Source organism: Galeopterus variegatus, unplaced genomic scaffold (genome assembly GCF_000696425.1).
Source record: "Galeopterus variegatus unplaced genomic scaffold, G_variegatus-3.0.2 Scaffold4181, whole genome shotgun sequence".
NCBI classification, from domain to species: Eukaryota; Metazoa; Chordata; class Mammalia; order Dermoptera; family Cynocephalidae; genus Galeopterus; species Galeopterus variegatus.
In genome coordinates this window covers 61,064-86,722 of record NW_007730292.1, presented here as the reverse complement: position 1 = coordinate 86,722, position 25,659 = coordinate 61,064, and the positions used below count along the sequence as shown (strand labels likewise).

At 41.8% G+C, this 25,659-nt stretch overlaps 1 protein-coding gene across 1 annotated transcript; it reads right to left on the bottom strand.

Annotated features, from left to right (window-relative positions):
• Positions 1–365: 365 nt before the first annotated feature.
• ZKSCAN5 (zinc finger with KRAB and SCAN domains 5) lies at positions 366–25,659 on the bottom strand. The gene is made up of 6 exons (XM_008586926.1): positions 24,821–25,659; positions 19,091–19,229; positions 10,280–10,362; positions 9,862–9,997; positions 4,847–5,455; positions 366–2,041 (listed from the first exon to the last, which is right to left on the bottom strand). Exons 1-6 carry the CDS (start codon positions 25,232–25,234, stop codon positions 924–926), a joined length of 2,499 nt encoding a protein of 832 aa, XP_008585148.1. The 5' UTR covers positions 25,235–25,659; the 3' UTR covers positions 366–923.

The window sequence follows — 25,659 nt, the reverse complement described above, 5'->3', positions numbered from 1 at the left end:
TTTCCCTTTGCCTTAAGATGTGACTGACCAGCACCGCTTCTCCTGAATTTACAAATATAACTCATCTTTCTACTAGCTAACCGTGATGCTAGTAGTCAAAACAAAAACAAGGTAGAGTGTTTCTTGGAGAAGGTGAAGACTGAGTAATGCAGCAGCAATACACACCGTGACTGACCAGCACCGCTTCTCCTGAATTTACAAATATAACTCATCTTTCTACTAGCTAACTGTGATGCTAGTAGTCAAAACAAAAACAAGGTAGAGTGTTTCTTGGAGAAGGTGAAGACTGAGTAATGCAGCAGCAATACACACCATCCTGCCTCTGAACCACAACTTTGCCAGCCAAAATATAAATGCCATAGGTCAATTTCTTTTCAAAGGGTTTAATACTCAAGATGAGAATGATGATTAGAGTATCCTAGTCGTTGGGATAATCGCTTCTAGAAAAGGTTCATTGCTGAGGTACCAAAACAGATATATCATGCTAAAGAGTTCTTTCTTTCACTGCGCTCTTCCCTGAATAGATATGCTGTCAAACAAGGCAGAAACTACAAATAAAGCTTATTCCTACTGCATTCATGAGGCTTTCCCAGTGTCAACTGTCTGAATTTCAAATGAAAAAGGAGTGTCATCTGAAGGCTTTCCTTCATCCACCATGTCCTTAGGTTCTCTTTTTGCCTCAATTCCCAAGCATAAAGATGCTTTCTCAAAGGGGAAAGTGAACAGGTATCTATTTATTGTGGATTCCGCAGTGTTGCTAAAGGCTGAGTTCTAACTGAAGGTTTTCAACATAGCTGTAGATTTGGTGGTTAAGTTGGAAAAATTCTTGAAGCTGTTATTACATTCATTATAGGAGCTTCTCTTCAGGAAGGCTTCTCTAAAATTGAGTAACTGTTGTTTTATAATAGAAATACCTATAAACCTCAGGTATTTATGGGATCTGTCCTCTCATGGCTTCTCAGATGTTTAAAGAGACTACAACTCCAACTGAAACTCATTCCACATTCTTTACACTGAAAGGGCTTCTCACCAGTGTGGATTCTCTGATGTTGATTGAGATGTGACTTCAGAGTGAAGCTTCTTCCACATTCACTACATTGATGGGATTTCGTGCTGGAACAGATTTTTTGATGTTGTTTTATGTGGGAACATTGGCCAGCATTTTCTCTACAGATATCACATTTATAGGTTTTCTCTGCAGTATGAGTTCTGTAATGCTGAATAAGGTCTGAACTGTAACTAAACGCTTTTCCACATATATCACACTTATAAGGCTGCTCTTGTAATTCAATCTTCTTATCTTCAATCACTGTCAAGTTCCAACTGTATGCTTCCTCACAAATGCCATTTTTTTCTCTTTTCTGACCCATGTGGAGCACTTGATGTTCAATGAGGCTAACATATTGAAAAAATATTTCTCCACATTCAAGACACTGATGGGATTTCTCTCTTGAGTGGAGTCGCAGGTGTCCAGCAAGGTGTGAGCGCCTCCCAAAGCCTTTTCCACATTCATTACACTTGAAGGGTCTCTCCCCACTGTGCACACTCTGGTGCTGAACAAGATGGGACCTCACTCTAAAGGCTTTCCCACATAAATGACAGGTATAGGGCTTCTCACCCGTGTGGACTCGCTGATGCTGAGTCAGGTGCACACGTTGGTTGTAGCTTTTCCCACATTCCTCACACCTAAATGGTTTCTCCCCAGTGTGGATTCGTTGATGTTGAATAAGATGTGCACTCTGAATGAAGCTTTTTCCACACTCATTACATTTATGTGGTCTCTCTCCTGTGGAGGATTTTTTGTGGACATACGTGGCTTCACTGTAATTCATCCGCTTTGAAGAGGACTGTCCTAGTATCTCCTTCATGGGAATCCCCTGCTTTCTATCCACCTTGCCTTGGTGTTCAAAGCCTTCTTCAAAATCCTGAACCTGAGAAAGATTTCTTTGGATTTTTCCAGACAGTTCCATGTCTGCTTCTGAAAATTCTGAAATTTCCTTCTTAACATTCAATTTTGTATTCTTACTTCTTTTGTCGCTGCCTAAAAAAAAAAAAAAGAGCAAATACAAATGTCACCAGTTCTTTTGCAGAAGAAAAATAAACTGTCAGGAAAAAGAGGATAATCAGATAAAACTATGATGTAATAGGAGTAACAGGAGGGATGCATGTATGAGGGGTCTTCAAAAAGCTCATGGAATGATTTGTATTATCTTGTAATTCAATTTTTCTGCAAACTTTTGAAGTACCCCCATATGTACTTGACACCAATGTGAATAAAAAGAACAAAGCTTTTGGTATTTATTCTGTGAAAAGAACAACACAAAAAAGAGGCTTACTTAGAAGGGTGGTGAGAATGACTGAGTTTAGGCAATAACAGGGACAAATAAAAAAATTTTATTATATAGGAAAGAGAGAAAGTAACTCTGAAATGAAAGGGCAGCAGGCAATGTATAGGGGCTTGTTACCCCAACATGAGTTAGGCAGCCAGAGTGAGGTAGGATAGAAATACAAACTGGATAGTGACAACTGACAAAAACTGGAAAAATGGGAAGCAAAGGATTATGAAGGGGATATGGAGTTGGGAGAATACCTGATTAGAAGCCAGGAAAATGAGAGAAAAAAGCCAGCAAAAAATACTGTCAAGACGGTAAGGGATCTTTCAACCCCTGCCCTCTTCACCCCCAGGCAACGCTCCAGCTCTGGTCTCCTTCCCAGAGCACCTCAGACTTCTCCTCTGAGCATGCTCATCACCTTGAACACCTGCTACCCCCACCAGACATCAGCTCCACGAGGGCATGAACCATATCTGCCAGATCCTGGGCACCTCATACTAGAGACTCTCAAAAAATATGGCGGAATGAGCAAAGAGTGTTCCTCCTCTGATCCCACAAAATGGGGGCAGGTGGGTGAGTATTAACTCGGAAACTAGTCATAGGAACAATTTTAGGGAAAAGAGAAAAGGTACTCTTTTAAAGCAATTGCTTTTCAGGGCTGGCCCATGGCTCACTTGGGAGAGCGTGGTGCTGACAACACGAAGTGAAGGATTAAGATCCCCTTACCGGTCATCTTTTAAAAAAAATAGTAAGGGCCGGCCCTGTGGCTCACTTGGGAGACTGTGGCACTGGTAGCGGCAAGGCCGCGGGTTCGGATCCTATATAGGGATGGCTGGTGGCTCACTGGCTGAGCATGGTGGACACCAAGCCAGGGGTTGCGATCCCTTACCGGACACACGCACATGCACACGACACGCACACACACACACAACAAATAAAATAATAATAATAATAATAATAAAGCAATCACACGCACATGCACACGACACGCACACACACACACAACAAATAAAATAATAATAATAATAAAGCAACGGCTTTTCAAGTATAGAGCACTATCAGATGAATTTCCCAAATGAGGCAGTTGCCAAGTAGAATGGGATAAAACTGGATCAACCCAGAACCTTAAAGACACTATGAACTTCATAAACATCTATACCATGATGGAAGATATGGCAGTGGCTATTAATGTGAATCACCAGTAGCTGGGCTTGTGGATATCAAAGGGCATAATTAAAAACAAACTTTGGCGAGACTTACAGTCATCTGAATAATATTAGTAAGAGCCTTTAAGTTCATAGCACAGTTTAAGGTGATCTCACCCAAACATAACTTCAATGTCACTCGAACAGATTAAAAAAACAAGTAAACAAGAAAATTACTCAACCTTATTCATAACCAAATTAACAAAAATTAATACAGCAAAGAATTCTCTTCTGTTTACTCAATTTATTAAAAAGTTTTTAAATAACCCTGGCAAAAATTTAGTAAAACTGATATTCTCATGGGGTACAACTGTTTTATTTTATTTTGTTTTGTGTTTTGTGTTTGGGAGCTGGCTGACACAGGGATAGAACCCTGGACCTTGTTGTTATCAGCACCACGGTCTAACCAACTGAGCTAACCAGGCAGCCCATGGGGTAACTGTTTTAAAAAGCAACTTGGTAATATGTATCAAGAGCCATAAAAATATTTTTATCCTCTCATCTACTAATTCCATTTCTGGGAATCTATTAGGAGGGAATAATCCTAAAAACAGAAAAAGTCACAGGCATACACAGTTATCAGAACAAAAGGAAAAATGAGAAGTTCAACAACTGAAGAACAGTTGAGTAAATTATTTTGACACAACAGCAGGTTGTCAAAAACTACAAACAGAAGGGCTGAACAAAACTGGAAAATGTCTATATCTAATATTTAATTGTACCCTCTGAGTATAACTATGCAAAATCAGCTTACATTAAAAAGATAGAAGGAAATACACTAAATAATAATAGTTCTTTTAGTTATGTTGGTGGGATTATAGGCAATTTTTTTTTCTTCCTCTTTCTTTCCTCTAAACTTCCTATATTACCATTTTATCATTTTAAGATAAAATAAGTGAAATAACTAAATCGAGAAAGAAGGAAGAATGAAGCATTTAAGAGAGCCAAAATCCTCATTTACTACAGAGTCAAGAAATAATGCCTAAAATTAATGAGTCAAGTAATAACAGTAGTATTTTAAAGTATGAAATTACCAGGGAGAGTGCAGTGCTGAAATTACCAGAAGGAACAGACAAGAGCTGAAAGCAGGTACCTCTGGGGAAAGGGAAGTTGCAGGTGGGGGTGTGGTGGGGGGCACAGCGTTTTGCCTATTAATTTGACAATTAATCCAAGTGTAAGAATGAAATAAACTAATCTCTGTCCCTTCCTACTGCTCCCAGTATCACAAGCCATCTGTCCTACTGTACTAAGCTAATAAAACAATGTGTTTCTCCATGTATTCCCCGAAGACAAACACCTCACGCGTACATCTCTGGGACTTCTCCCTGAAGTGGCGTTTCAGGTGCTCGATCAGGTGGGAGTGCCGGCCGAAGTTCTTCCCGCACTCACTGCAGCCGTAGGGCCGCTCTCCGCTGTGGACGCTGTGGTGCTGCACGAGATGGGAGCTCACCCGGAAAGCTTTTCCGCACACCTGGCATTTATAGGGCTTCTCACCCGTGTGCACTCTCTGATGCTGAGTGAGGTGCACGCGCTGGTTGTAGCTCTTCCCACATTCGCCACACTGAAATGGTTTTTCGCCAGTGTGGATTCGCCGATGTTGAATAAAGTTTGAGGCTTGAAGAAAAAATTTCCCGCAATCGTTACACCTGTGACCTCGCTCACCATTTGTGTTCTGCTTGCGGGTAATGTCTGGGATAGCACCGAGATCTCTTTTCTGCAAAGGATTCTGCCTCGACTGCCCCATAGTGGGGTTGACCTGCCATCTTTGTACCATGCCCTTAAGGTCACTAACTTCTGCAAACTCTTGACTCTGGGGAACGTTCCTTTCAGTGCCTCCAGATGCCATCCAGTGTGACTCAGCTTCAACAGGAATCTGTTTTACTATGAGCTCCATATTGTTGTCCCTGGACTTATAATCTGAAATAATAAAAAGAAAATGAAAAACTTAGCTAATCCCTGCATTAGAATAAAGAAGATAATGGAGGGATACAGGATAATTAAGGGAAACCAACATGTGCTAGGTATGCATGACTTTGTAAAATGACTTGGCAATACAGGGATGGGACAAAGAATACACAAGCAGAAAACTGAGGCAGGTTAGAGAAAGAAGAGCTAGCACAAATGGTTCAAGGGAATGAGACTGCAGAGCAGTCATTCCACTTAATGAAAAGGATATCCACTTGGTATGCTACTTACATACAGTGCCTGTCTGTGACTATCTGTGCAGTATTAAATACTCATATTCCTAATAAAATTTTATATGGTGTTACACAGCTAACCCAGTCTTTGCCTTCCTCTTCCTGTGAGTTTACAGCTTGAAGAAGAAAGATGGTCTTTCTAGTGTTTTCAGTCCCCAAAGGATTTCCATCTGGTATGAATTAGTCTACAGGAAAAAAGACATTCTTTCTATGAAGAATGCAGAGGATAACCTACTGCTTTCAAGACTAGGTTAACATTCAGTAGTCACTGATGCATGTAGATGTTTAAGTGACTATAATCAGATATTTTACTCAAAACACTGAAGTTTAATATGGTTTGCAGAGACAAATCTTCAGTAGTTACCAAAAAATAGGCAATATTATTTTTAAAATGCTAGAGAGATCACAAACTATTGAGAATTTCCTAATAAGATTATTTTTAGGGGAAAAAAGAGTTTTTAGTATTATATAATAAAGGTAATAAGAGATAAATTTTGCTGAGTGCTTACTATGGGCCAGGCACTATGCTAAGTGCTTTATAATTTTATGGCATATTTAATCCTTTCAATGATCCTTTTAATAGAGGTAGGTACTATTACTATCCTTCTTTGACACAGTTAGAAATCATAATTCTTACAGCATGAACACAATTTTAATTTTAATTTATTGGATAGCTATTTTTACTTAATACTCTGACTAAAAAACATTTCAACAGTGGAAACAAACATAATCAAAAAAACTCTATCACAAAACTGGACTTTTTACATGTTTTTCCCTCCTCCATTTAACTAGGCAGGTAATTATAGCTACCACAGTATTTTTCTCTCTCTTTTATTCAAATCTATTTGTGCTCACACATTTTATTCTTATTATAATTCTCTCCCATTTGACAAATTAAGCATATGGCTTTCTTTTTCCAGGAGTAAATTTTTTTTCTTTCTTTCTTTCTTTCTTTTTTTTATTATTTGTCTGTTTTCCAGGACTAAATTTGAAAAAAATCAGATTAGCCCAATGCACCTCTTTGGAACTATTAACAATTGTCCTTTTCCAGAGAAGGTGATTATACAGGTTGTTATACCAGTTGGCTTCCAGACTGGCTTCTTTCCTCCTCTCCCGTCTCTTCTCGGTGTTCACAGTCTCATGAGCTTCAACCTCCCTGGTGCCCTGTCTGGCAAGTCTACATTTCTACTCTTGGCTCTTTTCTCTGTGTATTTTTCTCAACAGCTATATCAAAACTGTTTCCATCGTATCTTGAAGATATATTACTGTATTAAAAAATGGAACAGTGTGAATGGTATGCTATCAGTCTTGCAAGAACTTATATACACAGAATATGTCTAGAGATACAATCAAGAATCTGGTAGAAGTCACTGCCTCTGTGAGGAAAGCCAGAAGACTGACCACCAGGGGTAGGTGCCTTACTTTTCACTATACCCATCGATTTATACTATTATTTGTAGTTTTATACTATTTATACTATACTACTTATTTATAATATTTATACTATGCAAGTTTTTTTACTATGTGCATGTGTGACCTTTTAAAAACCAAAGCTCCCCACTGCACCCAAACTGCCTACTGTGCCACCTACTCCCTCCACCACCTGCTCCATCACCCGCTTTCTCTCAGCAGGTAACTCTATCTCCTATTCCAGAGAAAGTCCAAGCTCTCCAGCCAAGAACTCCTTGAATGTCCTACAGCCTCATCTATAGACTTCCTGTCAGCCTATCCTTTCATCCTCCCCTTGTCTCACAAGGCAGAGATGTCTGTCTCCCTAGCCAAGGTCAATCCCTCCTCCTTCCCATACCCTGGATCGCACCTGGCCTTCCTGCTTTCCAGGGACCTCCCTACAACAGTTATCTGCTCATCCCTGCCTCCATGTTCAACTCTACTAGTTCTTTTCCAGTAGCATTTAAATATTAAAACTTCTTCCATGAAAAAAAAGAACATACAAAATCAATCCATACATTCAACCCAGGTACTATTTCAGTGATCAGGCCTCTCTCTCTTCCCCCTTAGAGTCAAAGTCCTTGAAAGCTTATCTACAACAGCTTTCTCAAATTCCTATCCTTTGCAATCTCCAAAGAAGCTGTCTCTCATTCTCCAACACCCCAACCACTCCATAGAAACTGGTGTCTCCAGATTCATTTATTTTTTTAAAATCTCATTTCCAAATTTAATGGATAGTTTTTAAAATTCTGTCCTTGGGGCCGGCCCGGTAGCGCACTCAGTTGAGTGTGGCGCTTGGGAGCACGGTGGCGCTCCCGCTGAGGGTTTGGATCCCATGTAGAGACCAGTCCGCTCACTGGCTGAGCATGGTGCGGGCGCGACACCAAGGGGTGCGATCCCGTTGCCGGTCGCGGTAACCGGGCGCGACACCGAGGGTTGCAATCCCGTTACCGGTCAGGAAAAAACACAAAAAAAGGAGGTGCGGGCGCGACACCAAGGGGTGCGATCCCGTTGCCGGTCGCGGTAACCGGGCGCGACACTGAGGGTTGCAATCCCGTTACCGGTCAGGAAAAAACACAAAAAAAGGAAAAAAAAAAAATTCTGTCCTTGTATGATGCTATTAAAAACCACAGGCATGAAAATAATCTAATGTGGCCCTCCAAGAGAAGTTAAGGAGGCAGAAACCACTGGACATGTTAATGTAGAAGAGTATACTAAAGTTGTAAAGATGTTGTAACAAAGAGATAGTTAATGAGAAAAAAATCAGAAAATAAGAATTTAAAACTGCTTGGAGAATGGTATAGAAAAGAACTGTGCCAAGAACCTCAAACTCTGAAACCCACTAAGCACCTGTAAAGTAATTGAAAAAAATAAACCGATACTAACAGACTCAAATTAGACAAGTGAGCTACTGGAAATTGAAAAAAAGAGAGTGAAAAAAAATCTGCATTAAATATAACATTATACTATATAAATAATTAATTGAGATAAAAGGCTACCACTAAGATCCCAACAGAGTAATGAACAGAGAGCATGCACAAATAAATCAAAGAAAAGGAAATATAAATAAATATCAACAGTAATAAAAAATTTTAAAAGAGGAGTCAGCTTTATACCTTTCAAATAAAAGCTTATAATTGAACTAAAACCCTTAGACAATGTAAACTGACATAATGCATTTCAAAAGAAATTTACCATTGTGTATGTATTTCATCTGAAGTCCACCAGCATACCTAATATACAGTGGTTCTTCTAAGAGAATTTAAAAAAAAGCTAAAAGCTATAACCTCCAAAATGTTTACAAAAGCACTGAGATTTTTATAATTGCTCCAGGCAGCACAACTGAGCATTAGCTTTCAGGATTATAACTGAGTTAGAAATAGGGGCACAAAACTCGAGAAGCAATATGACATGTAAAATGTAGATGTCAAGGCGAACACTGTAAAACTAGTATCAGTGATCTTAGCATGGTAACAGAGTAAACAACTAGCCATTTGTGCATTAGAAGATAGGAGAAAAAGAATTAATGCCACTGAGATATTGTAATAACTACTATAATAAACAGTTATTCAGCAAAGTCTGAGATGTTTTCATAAATCAGAATTATTCTGTTAAGAATTGTCCAATTTAGGGCTGGCCCAGTGGCGCACTGTAGCAGTTGGCGCACTTGGGAGCACGGCGGCGCTCCCGCTGAGGGTTCGGATCCCACATACAGACCGGTGGCTCATTGGCTGAGCGAGGTGCGGGCGCAACACTGAGGGTTGCGATCCCGTTGCCGGTCCCGGTCCGGTACGGGTGCGACACTGAGGGTTGCAATCCGTTGCCGGTCACGAAAAAAGACAAAAAGGAAAAAAAAAAAAAAAGAATTGTCCAATTTATCATAGAGTACAATTACTAAAAATGTGTTGAAATCCAAACCTATTCATTTTAAGATCTTTCTTTTATTTTAAAGCAGTAAAACGTTAACATTTGCTGGACTGCAAAAACTGTCTCCCCAAGTACTATCAGTCTTCAATCACACCCTTGTTAAGATGGAAATAATCAGAATAAGCTGAATAAGAAAAAAAAAGTCACTGCAATTAAAACATACATGCTTTGACAGGATGTGTTAGAAATATTCTTTATAAGAAAACAAAATGAAAATGTCCTAATGCATACAGATGAAATAATTCTTACCCATGGAAGTAATACTCCCATAATTCTCCTTCCTGTCATCCTTATAAAGGGACTTCTGGGACTGGTCCAAATGTCCCCATTCCTCCAAGATGAAGGATACAGCCACATCAGCCACATCTTCAATTTTCACCAACTTCTGAAACAGGAGATCTCTACTAAATTCTCATTCCTGGTGTTCAAATTGTGAGGAGAACTGGGAGCATTAAGGAAAGAAACAGGGGAGTGACTATACCTCAAAGAGGACAAAAAAGGATTGAGCAGAAAGGAAAAAGACAAAAGGGAATGAAGGCACCAACCCAAGATGGGTCTGGTTGTGAGTTAAAGAAACAGAACTCCTGATCAAGATTTGAGATGAAGGCAGCTACTTGTCAGAGGAAAGGTATGGGTCCTCACTGAGGGCAGAGGGGCGCCGGCTCACCTGGGACCCAGCTGAGAGAAGTGAAGCTGTCAGCTCCTGGCTGTCCTTCAGGGGAAGGGGAGGAACTTGGAGAACAGGAAGGGCTGAAAAAGGAGAAAAAGAAGTTTAAGTGAGAATATCCTGCTTCTTCTCATCGCCTTCACGTTCCTCTTTGGCTCATGAATCTGCAATGGCCCCTGCTACACTGAAGCCAAATTCTTCTGCTTCGTTCTCCAGACACTCCAACATTACGGCCCCTCTCACACTTTCCCTATTATTCCTCCTACCCGCAAAAAAACAGACTCCCTGCTTCCATCAGGCTAATCGCTCCTGGGCCATTTCCCTATAAAGGATGGATTTTGCTCTGCCCAGATCAAATCTACTGATTGCAAAGAACAACCACAGTCTCACACCATCCATGAAGCTGAAGCATTCCTTAGAGAGCTGGGCTTCTCAAACTTCAGTGTGCAAACAGATCACCTGGGGATCTTAGTACACGGCAGATTCTGACTCAGGAGGTCTGGGGGAGGCCTGATATTTTGCATTTCTAACAAGCTCCCAGGTGATGCCAGTGCTCCTGCTCCTTGGACCACACTTGGATTAGCAAGGCCTCAGTCCACAGTCTCTCCCTTCAAGGAATTTCCATGGTTAGTTTATATTCAGTCAAGAAATGTGTATTTACTCTGTGTGTTATAGGAATAGGCAGATAAAACAAGTCTTGCCTTCAAAAACTTTACTGCCTAACGGGGAAGGCAGACAGGTAAGCCTGACTTACTTAAAACACCGTGTGAAGAGTACTATAATTCACATTTGCCCAAGTTCTTGTAGGAACACAGAGAGGACAGAGAGGTAGGGGCACCTACAGAATAGAGAGGGGGAGGCAGGAGTGGCAGAAAAACCTTTCCACAGCAAGTGACTCTGGGCAGCAGGATGGGGGTGGGGAGAGGGGTGCTTTCCTGGCAGAGTGATAGCATGTGCGTTGCCCAGAATTTCATCTATAGGTGCTGAGGACCATCTGACCCTCTGCTGCCACCTCTGCTTGTTCTTCATCTAAGGCTCATAGCTCATCTGGATCTCACTGTTTATGTGTGCCCTGACTTGGACAGACCTACCTGGGATTAACCTTTAACCCAACAGTTTGGAACGTGCTATGGTTTCCTCAGTCCTGAGGATCTAGGTGTGTATGTGGCTTGCTGATTTCCAAAACTAGGAAATAATGAGTGTAAGGAAAGTAGAAAAAGTTAAGTCAGGATCTCTCACCTTACATCTGTTACAAATGGGCAAGATTCAGCACATTCACTAGAAATGTTATAAAAGTAGTGTAACTGTGCACGTGTGCCCGTTTACTGTTCAGCATGATTGTTGTAATTATGTAATGCTTGGCTTATAGCCGCTATTGTGTACTAAGAGCATAAAGGTAACTGCTCTGAACTGCTGGTCAGCAGAGCCTGGAAGTTCGGTGGAGCATGGAAGGAGGGCAGAGCATGGTCAGTGGAATAGAGCCTGAGCTTGTGTCTGAGAATAAAGCATGTCTGTGAAGCTCACCACTGAAGAATAAAGTATATATCTACCTTGCATAAAGCTGCCAGTATCTTCTTTCGATTACCTGACTCAAGACCTGCACAGGAAGGGGCAGAAAGATCCGAGATTCCTGCCCGACAATTGGCATAGTCTGGCAGGATGAGCAGGTCAGGGAGCCTCGAGCCCCTAGGAAGGGGGAGGAGATGTGGCTGTCCTCAAGCATGTGGTACCTGGGGCAGCGTTCCTGTGGACTCGGGCTCCATTGGAAATGTGGGACCAAGTGGACAAGTCCCCAAGAGCATGGAGAAAGCTCGCAAGGTGCTGGGCACCATGGTGAAAGAGGAGGAGTCCCGGTGCGCGGCTGGCCGGATGGACTGGCTGCTGCTCACTGCTCTGTGAGCCAATATGGACCAGGCACTCCATGATGCAGCATGGTTTCAAGAGTTGAAACAAAAGGCAGACCTGCTAGACACTGAAGTACAGCAACAGGTCACCCCTGCTTCTGAAGCTGAGGATGATGACGACTCTGAAGGTGAGTTGAGATAACTTGTGCATCTCCTTGCATGACCTGTTGTGCCTCAGAAAATGAACCCCTTCTTGCTTGGCTCCTACTGTTGTTGGGACCTAGGGGTGGATGGCAAATGTGCAGTGTGTGTTAGTGTTGGTGGACACCAACACAGAATGTAGCCTGATACACAGCAACCCTGATAAGTCTCCGGGGGCCACAGTGAATACTGATGGCTATGGAGGACAGACTATTAAAGTCAAAGCTGTGTCTTTGCTGCTGAGCGTTGGATGATTGCGCCCTTGTGTATGTACTGTGTATGTGTTACCAGTGGCTGAATGCGTCTTGGGTGCAAATGTACTTTATGGTTTGCACCTGCAAACAACAGTTGGAGAATTCTGGCTGCACATCTGGACAGTAAAGCCTGTGTTGTGGGGACACATGAAACGGTATCGCTTGCCAGGAGGACATGTGGAGATAAGTGCCTCTCTCTGGGAGTTAGAAAAGTTTGGCAACATTCATCCTGCACATGGTCCTTTTAATGCCCTGGTTTGGCCAATGAAAAAACCTGATGGTATTTGAAGAATGACTGTGGACTATCGGGAACTGAACAAAGTAGTGCCTCCTTTATATGCGGCTGTGCATTCAGTTCATGACTTGATGGATCAGCTGAAGACTCAGCTGGAAACTTATCATTATGTACTAGACCTTGCAAGTGCTTTTTTCTCTCAGCTGATAGCCAAGAACAGTTTGCCTTTGCCTGGGAAGGAAGACAGTGAACTTTTCAAGTGTTGCTCCAAGGTTATCTGCATAGTCCAACTATCTGTCATGGTTTGGTGGCTGGTGATCTAGCCAAGTGGACTAGGCCCAGCACGGTTACAATGTTTCATGATATTGATGATGTCTTACGAACCTATGATTCTCTTACAGGTTTAACCCAAGCAGCTTCAACGCTGTTAGGCCATTTGGAATAACGTGGGTGGGCTGTGAACACAACCAAAGTGCAAGGACCTGGGCTGTCTGTTAAATTCTTGGTAGTTGTTTGGTCAGGTAAGACATACAAGTCATCCCAGAAGCCATTATAGATAAGATACAGGCATACCCCTGGCCCACAACAGTAGCTCAGCTACAGGCTTATATGGGACTTTTGGGGTATTGGAGAGTTTCTGTACCACATATGGCACTGGATGCATTAATAAAGAAAGGAGCTCCTTGGGATTGGACTGAAGAGGTAGAACAAGTTTACTGTGCTACTAAGAGGGCAATACAACAAGTGCAGGCTTTGCAAGTGGCTGATCCCACTAAGCCTTCTGAATTAGATGTACACATAACCCAAGAAGGGTCAGGATGGGGTATGCAGCAGACAAGCCCAATTCCAAACGCCTATAGGATTCTGGTCTCAGCTCTGGAAGGGTGTTGAAGTGTGTTACTCTCTGATAGAGAAACAGTTAGCAGCTGTGTATTCCACCCTGATGGCCATTGAAGCTATTACAGGAACTGCCAAGCTCCTAGTAAGGATAACATACCTTAGGGTGGCTACGCATGTGTACAACCACTCCTAAAACTGGTGTGGCTCAGACTCCCACTCTGTCTAAATGGGGAGCATATATAGAACAGAGAAGAACTGTGTCCACTAGTCCATTGTCTAATGAATTGCAAACTGTGTTAGGACTAGTAGGGGTTATGAAGGAAACTCTGACACAACCTATACCCATGGAGGTGAAGACCACACCCTTCCATGAGGGGAAGGGACCTATTCAGGAGGAGGCTTTGTATACAGATGGCTCCAGCATGGGACCCTCAGCATCGTGGATGGCTGTTGCTGTCCCAGCCCTTAACCAATACCTTGTGGTATGAGAATGGTATAAGGCAAAGCAGCCAGTGGGCTGAACTAAAAACAATATAAATGGTGATAAAAAAAATGAGCCTGGGCCATCAACCATCTGTACTGACAGCTGGCCTGTATTCAAGGGTTTGGCCGTTTGGATCTCTACTTGGAAGTATCAACAGTGGCTGGTAGGTCACTGGTCCTTGTGGGGGGCAAGCCTTGTGGCAAGAGTTATGGGAATTAGGACAGGAAAAGGAAGTAACTTTTTCCCATGTCACAGGACACTCCCTCTTAGCCAGTCTGGGCGATGATGAAGCTGATGTGCTGGCTAAGATAAGGTAGCTGGAGAGAACTCCAGCAGCTGATGTAGCTTTGTGGCTACATTGAAGAATGCAACACGCTGGCTGCAAGACTGTGTAGCCAATGGCCCACCAGGTGCTGCATAAACCCAGGAAAGAATGCCCCTGATGGACAGATGTGCTCCTGATGAGCAGACAGGTGCCCCTGATGGGCAGATATCCTGTGTGAGAGTGCCCCTGACATGGTGGCAGGTGGATCTTGTGGGACCACTGCCAAGTCAGAGAATTACTGGTCTTGTTTGTATGGTCTTGTGGGGCCCCAGACCAGGTAAGCACTGTGAAGGCACTGAGCAACCTTATGGTCATGTATGGTCTTTTGGAAAGGGGATTAAAGCTGTCTGCCAGCCCCCATCATTGAAGAGATGGACACATCAGTTGTGGCCAACAGTCAGGATCCTAAATGAGAGACCCCACAAAGGCGGGCCCTCTCTGGTGGAAGATCTGTTGCACAGAGCTGCAGCACTTATTCAATTACACATTACTACTGAAGATAATCTCCTGAAACCAGGATACAGTAAGAATGGAAATATTCGCTTACCAGCCCCAACCTGTTTACAGCAGAGGCAGACAGTACAGTGGGGATGGCCTTGGAGAATAGAAGCCCCCCACGTATGATGGGCAGGCCTAATTGGACCTTGGGGAAGAGGATTAGAAGACTTGCGAGTCTCACCTTGGGTGACGAGTACCTGGCCTCCCCAAGTAAAGATAACATGGTCTGGAACAGATAAATGCTGTTTTAAAAGGTACATTTGTACTACCATTGTGGCCAATTACGAGTTCCCCTATACTATTACATGTAGAACCGACAGATCCAACAGTCTTTGATGATAATGTGTGGTATCATAAACCTGTTCCTACAACCATTCTTTCTCATGATGGTAAATTAGCTGTACTGGGAAGGAGCGCTTGTGTTTTAGTAGCATGTTGCTACAGCCTATATTGTTACTGAAGCCTATGGCTACAAGGGTCATTCATCCTTGCTAAGGGAACATGCAGAAGATCAAACACATAGATTGTATGGCGAGTGACCCTGAAGGGGTGGACTGTAAGGAAAGTAGAAAAAGTTTAGTCAGGATCTCTCGCCTTACAGCTGTTACAAATGGGCAAGATTCAGCACATTCACTAGAAACAAGTCATAAAAGTAGTGTACCTGTGCATGTGTGCCCATTTACTGATTCAGCATGACTGTCATAATTATGTAATGCTTGGCTTGTGGCCGCTATTGTGTACTAACAGCATAAAGGTAACTGCTCTGAACTGCTGGTCAGCAGAGCCTGGAAGGTCAGTGAAGCATGGAAGGAGGGCAGACCATGGTCAGTGGAGTAGAGCCTGAGCTTTTGTCTGAGAATAAAGCATGTCTGTGAAGCTCATATTGGAAGAACAAAGTATGTCTACCTTGCATAAAGCTACCTGTATCTTCTTTAGATTACCTGACTCAGGACCTGCACAGGAAGGGTCAGAAGGATCTGAGATTCCTGTACCACAATGAGCAATGACACAAAAAGGAGGGGATAATGGTTAGAGATGAAAACCAAAAACAGAGATCTGAAACAGGACTGGCTAAAGAGTTCAAGTAGGACTTGAAGAAAGCAATGAATCTATATCTGAGTGAGCAGTCATTCTGTTGAAATAAAGAAACTGGCTAGGGTCTGGTTAACAGGGCAGAAAAGACAAGAAGCACCCAGATACAGAAGAAAAGAGGATGATGAGACCCTGAAAGAGGAGGGGACATGAGTGATTTGAGGTGGATGGCAGTCTGTGCTTGGGAGAACCTGGTAGTAAAGCAAAGGCAAGATCTCCCAGCATAGTGTAGAAGTATATGTTTGAGTTAAACTGTGTGGTTTAAAACTTCAGCTGTTACTTAACAGCTTTGTGACCCTGAACAAATTACTCAAACTCTCTAGGCTGCAGCTTCTTAATTTCTAACAAGAAGTTAACAATAACACCTATTCCATTGGGTTACTGGGTTAACTCTTGGTATACCAACAAGGTCTACTGCACACAATTTTAGTTTTTTAATTTCTTTTCTGAGCAGTTTTAAATATTTTTTAATATTAGTATTATACAGCTTTTATTATTTTTGAGGTCTTCTGAAGAACAAAAAGGAAATTATTTCATTTTATTTTACAAATAGAATAAAACTCATTTTATCTTATAAATTCTACATAGATCCATTGGACACTTCTACAAATCTAAGATACAGTTTGGGATCTGTATGATCTTATTTTTCCTATACTTTGAAACATTTTTCTATTTTATCTTCCTAAGAATCACTTCACTATTACTAATAATTATTCATTATTCCGAACAATTTCACAAAAGGCTAAAATAATAAGAATGGGAGAATAAAGGAAATATTTAGGATTATGGAAAAGTGAAATGTCATCATTCTTCACTATTCTCAAAATAGTGTATGTGTCGGGCCGGCCCGGTGGCGCATGCTACAGTGCGCCGCTTGGGAGCGCGGCGGCGCTCCCGCCGAGGGTTCGGATCCCACATACAGACTGGTTCCCGCTCACTGGCTGAGCGAGGGGCGGGCGCAGCACCGAGGGTTGCGATCCTGTTGCCGGTCCCCGTCCGGTACGGGCGTGACACTGAGGGTTGCAGTCCATTGCCGGACACGAAAAAAGACAAAAAGGAAAAAAAAAAAAAATAGTGTATGTGTTACCCAAACCATTCCATTGTTCTTCAAGAGGTAGAAAAAAACCACTGTTGACACTCACATTTAGCTTTGACGAACATAGTGAAGAACTCAGAATTTTTCCTTTGTTGCCCATATTAAAAAAGATAAGAACATCTGGAGAGGACCACATTCACTATCACTAGGCAACTCAGAAGATGTCATGGAAAGATGGCAGTGCTCTAATGAAAATGATGGTGACAAAACTGAAAGTGAAAGGGAGATCTTAGAACAAGTCTTCAACTGATAACTCAAGAATCAACTATAAACAATATATTTCTAATTTCAAAAAGGAAATGTGGCGTTCTCATCCAGTGAGTCATGTGACAGGAAAGATTTCACGCAGTATTTCACAAGACGCTGGAATATACCATTTTGCTAAAAGGACAGTATTGTGTGACAGTATTCTTTTATCTTTTATGATGTTTGTTCATCAAAATGTCCTAGATACAAATAAGTTTAGTTCTTATAATTTCTAAAGAAGTTGTTTTTCACTATCCTTTGATTCTCCTGTAAATTATTCATAAAGTAACTTAAAAATATAAAAAACATAAAGGATCCATTGGTCCCAGATGGTAAATGATGAGGACTCTTTTTCCTGGTACACAGAGGATTAAATGAGCTCTTACAAGTAAAATGCTTAGAACAATTGCTGCACACTGTACATGCTATGTAGGTAACAGTTGCTGTTGCTGCTGCTGCTGCTGTTATTTTTACCACAGTGAAAGGAAAGCCAGAAAAGATTAGGGCAGTGGGGCATGTCTAGGCAAAGACCTAATCACTAAAGGGAGCCTAGAAGAAAGTCTAGAACCAAACAGAGGAAATATAGTCCCTTATCCACAATCCTGTAATCCAAAACCTCTAAATACCAAAGGTGTTTTTTTCCCAATTTAGCTAGGCACTGAACTAATTTGACAGCAAAACCTTACCTGAACTGACGTGATTTAAAGTCTTTATTTAATTGACTTAACTGTGGGGCCGGCCTGTGGCTCACTCGGGAGAGTGCGGTGCTGATAACACCAAGGCCACGGGTTCGGATGCCATATAGGGATGGCCGGTTTGCTCACTGGGTGAGCATGGTGCTGACAACACCAAGTCAAGGGTTAAGATCTCCTTACCGGTCATCTTTAAAAAAAAAAAAAAAAAAATTGACTTACTGTAAATATGCATACATTTCACTGCAGAAATATTAGTGTGTGTGATTATGGTGTCACCTCAAACCCCACCGCTAGTGTTAACGTATAGTATATACATAACAGTATCTTACTAAATCTGCAAAATATTTAATTCTAAAATATTTCTGATACCAAGGGTTTCTGATTAGGGATTATAGACTTGCAGACATACATCATGAAAAATGATATTCGGCTGTTCACTTTTCTTCCTTGATGTATCTAGTACAGGTTAATAAAATTGAGAGAGAGTGATGGAGGGATGGAGGGAAGGAGGAAAGGGGGAGGGAGAGGAAGAGAACAAGTGCTCTAAAGGTCATTGAAAAACTGCTTCACTTAAGATTTCAAGGTGAATGACTGAACAGCCAGAAATGAACGCAGTTAGGAACTAGGGAGCCTTTTTCACATAAGCATTAAGACAACAAAATCTATGAGGCAGAGGTGAAAAACTGCTGTAAGATGACCATGACACTTCTGTAAAAGACTTCTGTAGATTTTGTAACAGCACTTGTACTTAAAGCTGTCATCACCTCTATGACAGCTTTTGACTAAAACTGTGTTCCTAGCCACCCTTGAAGCTGACTTCTCTCTTAACACCAGGGACTTGGCTCTAGGTCCCAAGCCATTCCCAACCTCCACACCCTGCTCGTTTTACAGAGAAGCTGCCCAGCCTCAAGTCTCTGTCTGACAGATACCACATGCCACCCAGCCAGGGCAGGGCACCCACTCTCTCATCACATCTATTCCACTGAATCTCTGAGCCTCACCGTTTTCCTCCAGAAGATGAGGCTTCTGTGGCTCTTGTTCAGGCTGGGTGTTCACGGCCAGGAGCTGGTGACTGAAGGACTCCTGCACTGCTCCAGGTGGTACCATCTTCTGGGAAAGCACCTCAGGATATGCAACAATCTAACAACCACAACCACAACCAGTGAGCACAGTTACAGAGAAGGCAATGAAAGAATCTAGTAGAGTGACATTGGACTTGCATTCATTCTGCCAAATACTGTATTTAACGTGTGTCTCCAATGAGCCAGATACACTGCTTTAATAAACATGGTTTACTTCAAGTTGGAGAAGACTTTCATTAAACACATCAACACACAAGTAAATACATAATTACAAGCTGTGCTACATGTTAGAAAGGAGAAGAATGTGGTGTCATGAGACAGAACAGATGAGACCTACTTTAGACTGGAGACCAGGGGAGGCTTTTCTGAGGAAGTGGCACTTAAGTAAACACCTAAAGGATGAGAAGCAGCAGCTAGGAAAACAATAGGGAGAAGTGACCCAGGCAGAAAGATTGTGTTTGGTACAATTAAGAAGCCTTAAGAAGGCCAGTGTGGGCAAAGTTTAGTGAAGGGAGGAGAGAGGTGTAGAGGGAGGTTGGAAAAGTCTTTACAGCACCCAGGAAGTCGCTCTCGGGCAGAACAACACCAAGACTTGAGCTATTCATGTCCAGTGTGCTACAGTCCTCCACCTTTCTATCCTTGGCTCTTGATCAACCCTAGAGTATACGCAATGCCAATTACTCTGCCACCACCTCTCTCTAGAATCTTTTAGAAGGTACTAGCTAGCATACTGGAAGGTAATAAGATCCTGCACTGAGATAGAGTCGCTATGCTCTTTTCCCACTTCCCTTAGGTTTTAAAGGCGATCCGTTGCCGGACACGGAAAAAAGACAAAAGACAAAAAAAAAAACCAAAAAAACAAAAGGAGGTTTTAAAGCACTTAAACTTTTAACTGTCCTAGTACTGGCAAAATAAGGTGCAGGAGTTACATTAAAAGGCAAGTGCAAAACAGTTGTGACAAGTAGCACTTTGTATGGAAGTTTCCGTGTCTTTGTGTACTGGCTCAGAACAAGAGTTAAGATGATTCCAAGTACAACAAAGGGCACCAAAGAATCAAAGCAGCCCTTGAGGTGCACAGAGATGAGGACAAAGGAACCAGGCAGGAGTAAGGACAGAGGCTGAGAAAACACTTGCCAGAGACAAAAACTGCTTGGATAAAGTTGAGGAACAATATTGGGGACACCAGAAAGCAGGTTGAGGGAACTGTAAAGTGAGTTGTGGAGGCCCTAAGGAAAGTCCCTTTTTCAGGCCCGAAATCCCCGACTGCTACCAAAAAATTTTTCTGTGTCCCTAACAAAGATGGGCTATATATATATATCATGAGAGATAAAAGTATGGTATCTGCTATAAATTCTCTATTTAAAAAATCCTTTTAGAGGGCCAGCCCGTGGCTCACTTGGGAGAGTATGCTGCTGACAACACCAAGTCAAGGGTTAAGATCCCTTTACTGGTTATCTTAAAAAAAAAAAAAAATCCTTTTAGTTCTAAATAATGCTTTTGAATATTTATTTCTGTAGAACAGTAGGGAAAGTTTGTCTATTAGTGTCCCAGAATAGGTTAAAAGAAAGGATTAACTGGATGTCACCATGAACCTTTACTTTGGGCCCTAAGACAGTGACAGAAAGATTCAAAGTTTCTACCTGCAGGGCAGTGTTTCAGGACAACTGCACAGTCTGCTCAGGAGCCACCCCTTCTGCATCAAGGAGTGTGCTAAACCAGCCTGAGAGCCTGAGGATGTTCTGGAACGCTGAAGTATCTCTCACCCAGAGGGTAAGGACAATGAGACCAGTGCATTACACTTAAATGCAATGGCTCTAAAGAATGAGGAAATTCTCTAACTAGCTTCAAACTCTTCTGAACCACGATCTCAAGACTTTCGTTTCTTTGATAGAAAAAAAGTAAATAAATTAAAGTTTAGGAAAGCATGAGCCTAGCAGCAAAAGGAAGGTAGAGGGTCAGGTTACAAATGAGTAAAGGACAAGAAGACGTAGCACCATAAAGATATCAATCTCCCTAAATTAATATATGATTGAAAGGGACCTTAGCCTGAGAACGGCCACCTTTGGGGTAACTAAGGAAAGGGTAGAAAAAATGTACTATGCTAACACTAACCAGAAGAAAGTTGAGGTGGCTATATTAATATCAGACAAAGTATATTTCAGAGCAATTATTATTACAAGGGATAAAGAGGGTCATTTCATACTAATAAAGGTATCAATTAAACAAGAGCATAGCTATTGTAAATATTTATGCACCTAATAACAAGGCTTCAAACTAATGAAACAACTGATAAAATTATAAGGAAAAACAATCTGATATCAACTACAGACAGAGATCTGAAACACACACCCACCACACACACTCCCAATAACAGAAAGAATAAGTAAACAGAAAATCAGTAAAGATATAGAGGCTTACTTCACAACACCACTATCACCAATTTTACTTAACTGATATTTACATAACACTGTAACCAACCAAAGTTGAATGTACATTCTTTTCAAGTGCATAAAGAACATTTATAACCTAGAGAATATTCTAGGCAATGAAACAAGTCTCAATAAATTTAAAAGGATTCAACTGCCAGTGCCTTGGGGCCCACCTGGGGACCTGAGGCTTGGATCTGAGGACCAGACCCCCCTCCCACAATCAGGCACACTGCCAGCACCTCAGAGCCTGTCCAGGGTCCTGAGGTCTGGATCTGAGGACTTGACCCCCCACACACAACCAGGCACACTGCCAGAACCAAGGAGCATGCCACAAACATCACCTCCATGTGGGTGGCCCACCACAGCCACCACAATAACCATGGCTGCCATGAAAGCGGCTAGACGCCACAACCACCATGCATATGGTCTCCCAGCCACTGGAGTGCATTGACACAAGGAGAGTCACCAGCAGAGACCAAAGAAAAGAAGAGGATGTCTCTCTCCACAATGCCCATTCCAGGGTGACAGAAGAAGCATCTGCTCTATGATAATATTGGGGGACCTGAACACACCTCTCAGCATTGGACAGATCATCTAGGCAACAAATCAACAGAGTAACCATTACTCTTTCAGAGGGAGAGAAGAAATCCAGGGTAACTAGAGGGGGCAGGGGGCTGGGGAGAGATAGGACAAGGGGCATAAAGAATAAGTATGATTTGTAACAATATATATGCTAGTAATTTTTTTTTTTTTTTTTAAAATGACCGGTAAGGGGATCTCAACCCTTGGCTTGGTGTTGTCAGCACCACGCTCAGCCAGTGAGCAAACCGGCCATCCCTATATAGGATCCAAACCCGTGGCCTTGGTGTTATCAGCCCCATCCCTTTTATAAACCCCAGAACAGGCATCAGAAGGCGGGATGGTTTTAGTCTGGTCATCTCCCAGATGTGGGTTATCTGAATAAAGCTTCCAATCCTTGCCCCATCTTTTGGACTTACAGGTCATTTGTTTAACGTGAGAGGGCAAGCCAAGCCTGTTGTCGGTAACATGATTTACTGCAATCCCAACAATAATACCAACAGGATTTTTGGAATGGTGAAAACTAAATAAGTAAGTCTACAGTTCATAAGGGGAAAAGAACATACTGAAAAGAAACTGGAGGGAGTAAGAATTGCCCTACCAGATCCCAAAACATTTTACAGAGCTCAAGTAATTAAAATACTGATACAGGAACAGACAGTAAGATCAATAAAATGGAAAGACCAGAAATGGACCTAAATACATGCAGAAATCTGATATGTGATAAAGGTGGCATTTTAATCAGTGGGGGAAAAAAAGGATTACTATAAAAGTTGCTGGTGCAACAAGATAGGTATCTGAAAAAAATTAGGTTGTAACCACACCAAACACCCTATACCAAATAAATTCCAGATAAAGCAATCATTTAAAAGTGTAAAAAAAGTGGGAAGAAACTATGACAACATGTTTTCATAACATGTAGTGAAGAAGGCCTTTCTAAGTATGGCAAAAAAAACCCCTAGAAACCATAAAAGCAATAAACTTATCGCATAAAAGCTTAAAAACTTGCAAAACAAATATTTCCATAAGGAAAGACAAATAACAAACTGGGAAAATAACACTTGCAACTCTAAAGTGACAGACACATTCTTACTGTTTCTAATAGGCAAGGAATACAGATCAGGAATATAAACAGATAATTAGCAAAAGAAAGGTGTACAAATAGACCTTAAAAATATGTACCGAGGGACCGGCCCAGTGGCGCACTGGAGAGTGCGCCGCTTGGGAGTGTGGCGGCGCTCCCGCCGAGGGTTCAGATCCCATGTGGAGACCGGTTCCCGCTCACTGGCTGAGCGCGGTGTGGGCGCAACACCAAGGGTTGCGATCCCATTACCGGTCAGTAAAAAAGACAAAAAAGGAAAAAAAAAAAATGTACTGAGGGGCCGGCCCGTGGCTCACTCGGGAGAGTGCGGTGCTGATAACACCAAGGCCACGGGTTCGGATCCCATATAGGGATGGCCGGTTAGCTCACTGGGTGAGCGTGGTGCTTTCAACACCAAGTCAAGGGTTAAGATCCCCTTACCGGTCATCTTTTGAAAAAAAAAAAATATATATATATATATATGTACTGAGGTCACATTCACAAGAGAAAAGCAAGTTAAAATTGCACAGAAATGAAATATTGCATCTTTCAAGTTGGCAATAATCTAAAAGTTTGATAACACTATTATCAGGCAGTGGGTAAAAAATTCTCTCATACATTGCTGGTGGGAATATAAACTGGCATAACCTCTACAGGGGGCAATCTATCAACAGCTATAAAATTACAAATGTTGAACTGGCCAGTTAGCTCACTTGGTTAGAGCATGGTGCTGATAACACCAATGTCAAGAGTTTGGATCCCTTTACAGTCCTTCCGCCAAAGTAAAAGAAAAAATTTTTCTAAACTACAAATGTACCTCTGAGCCAACAATCTGACTGCTATGCATTTCTTCTACAATTAACGATATATATAAGGGCTATTCATTGCAGCAAAATTTGTCATAGTAAAAATGTAGAAACAATCTAAAGGAACAACATAAACGGAACAACTTAAACTCCTTCAATAGGAGTTAAGTAAACTATAGCATATCCATACAATGGAATATAACGCAGTTTCAAAGAGTGAGGCAGCTCTATTTGCACTGATATAGAACGAACCAAGATATATTACAAGAAGAAAGCAAGAGGCAGAAGTGCACAGTGACTTAAAAACATTTGTGTGTTTTTTTTTCAAAGCATGTCATATATGTATATGCTTATAGATTCAGAATACTGTATATCTCTGGACGGATACACAGGTATTATGTAACATGATTCTCCTGGTGAGGAGAACCAGGAAGCTGGGAAATTAGGGATGGAGGAAAACTTACTTTTCATTACAACTTTGTGTACCTTTTTGAATTTTGTATTATGTCACTCAAAAAATAAATATAGTAATTTTAAAAATAAATAAAATCGCAGATTATCTTCTACAGGTTAACACACTGGATATTGCTTCTCTTTGCAGGAGCGGCAGGAAATCTTCATAGTGTACCTAATCCCAGGAGAACAAAAGAATATGAATGAAGCACCAGAGGGCTAAGAATCTCACCCCTGCTCAGCAGCTCCTTAACTCTCTCCTCTCCTTCCTCATTGCTCAAAGATCTCCTCTTTGACTTACCTGTTGTCTCCGTTCCTCAAGTTCTCTCTGTATATTTTCTATCACAGCCACCGCCTCTTCTCCGCTTTCTGGGTGACGTTCTCTCACCCAGGCCTGGAACTCTTCAGGCAATATGGTTAGGAATTGCTCCAACACCAGCAGCTCCAAGATCTGCTCCTTGGTGTGCAGCTCTGGCCGCAGCCACTCACAGCAGAGCACCCGGAGTTGGCTGAGAGCCTCCCGGGGTCCTGAAGCCTCATGGTACTGGAAGTGCCTGAAGCGCTGGTAAAAAGTCTCAAACGTTGGCGGATTGTACTCCTGCATCCACGTGCAGTCTTCTTCTTCCACCTTCACTATTAGAAGGTCTTCCTGCCCCTGTGAAGTATCAGCTGGAGGGTCTAAGTCTATAACTTCCCGGGATTCTGTCATTATCATTCCAGCTCAGAGAGAAGTCTCTCAAGGCGGGCTGTGTTGCACTAACCCAATTTGTTTTCTGCTCTTTAAGAACTTCTGAAGGATGCTTTCAGTAGTGTACAACCTACTAATACATTGGGAATCATTATTAGCAAAGAGAGATGGCAAAGAGGTCATCTATACTAAAGAAGACTACTCAATAAAATAATTTACTTAGAAACCATGGACTACAAGGTAGCCATCGCTCCACCTATAAAATGATTACTAATAGAAAATATCTCAAACATTTAAAAAATGCAATGGAGAGCCATGGAAATCTAACATCAGGCCCAAACTAAAGCACACTTTAAGAGGTGAAGAATTTCACGTTTCATATAAAAAATGAGAGACTTACTAACTACTCCAGACGCAGCCTCTCCTTCTCCCTACCATAAGTCAGAATAGGG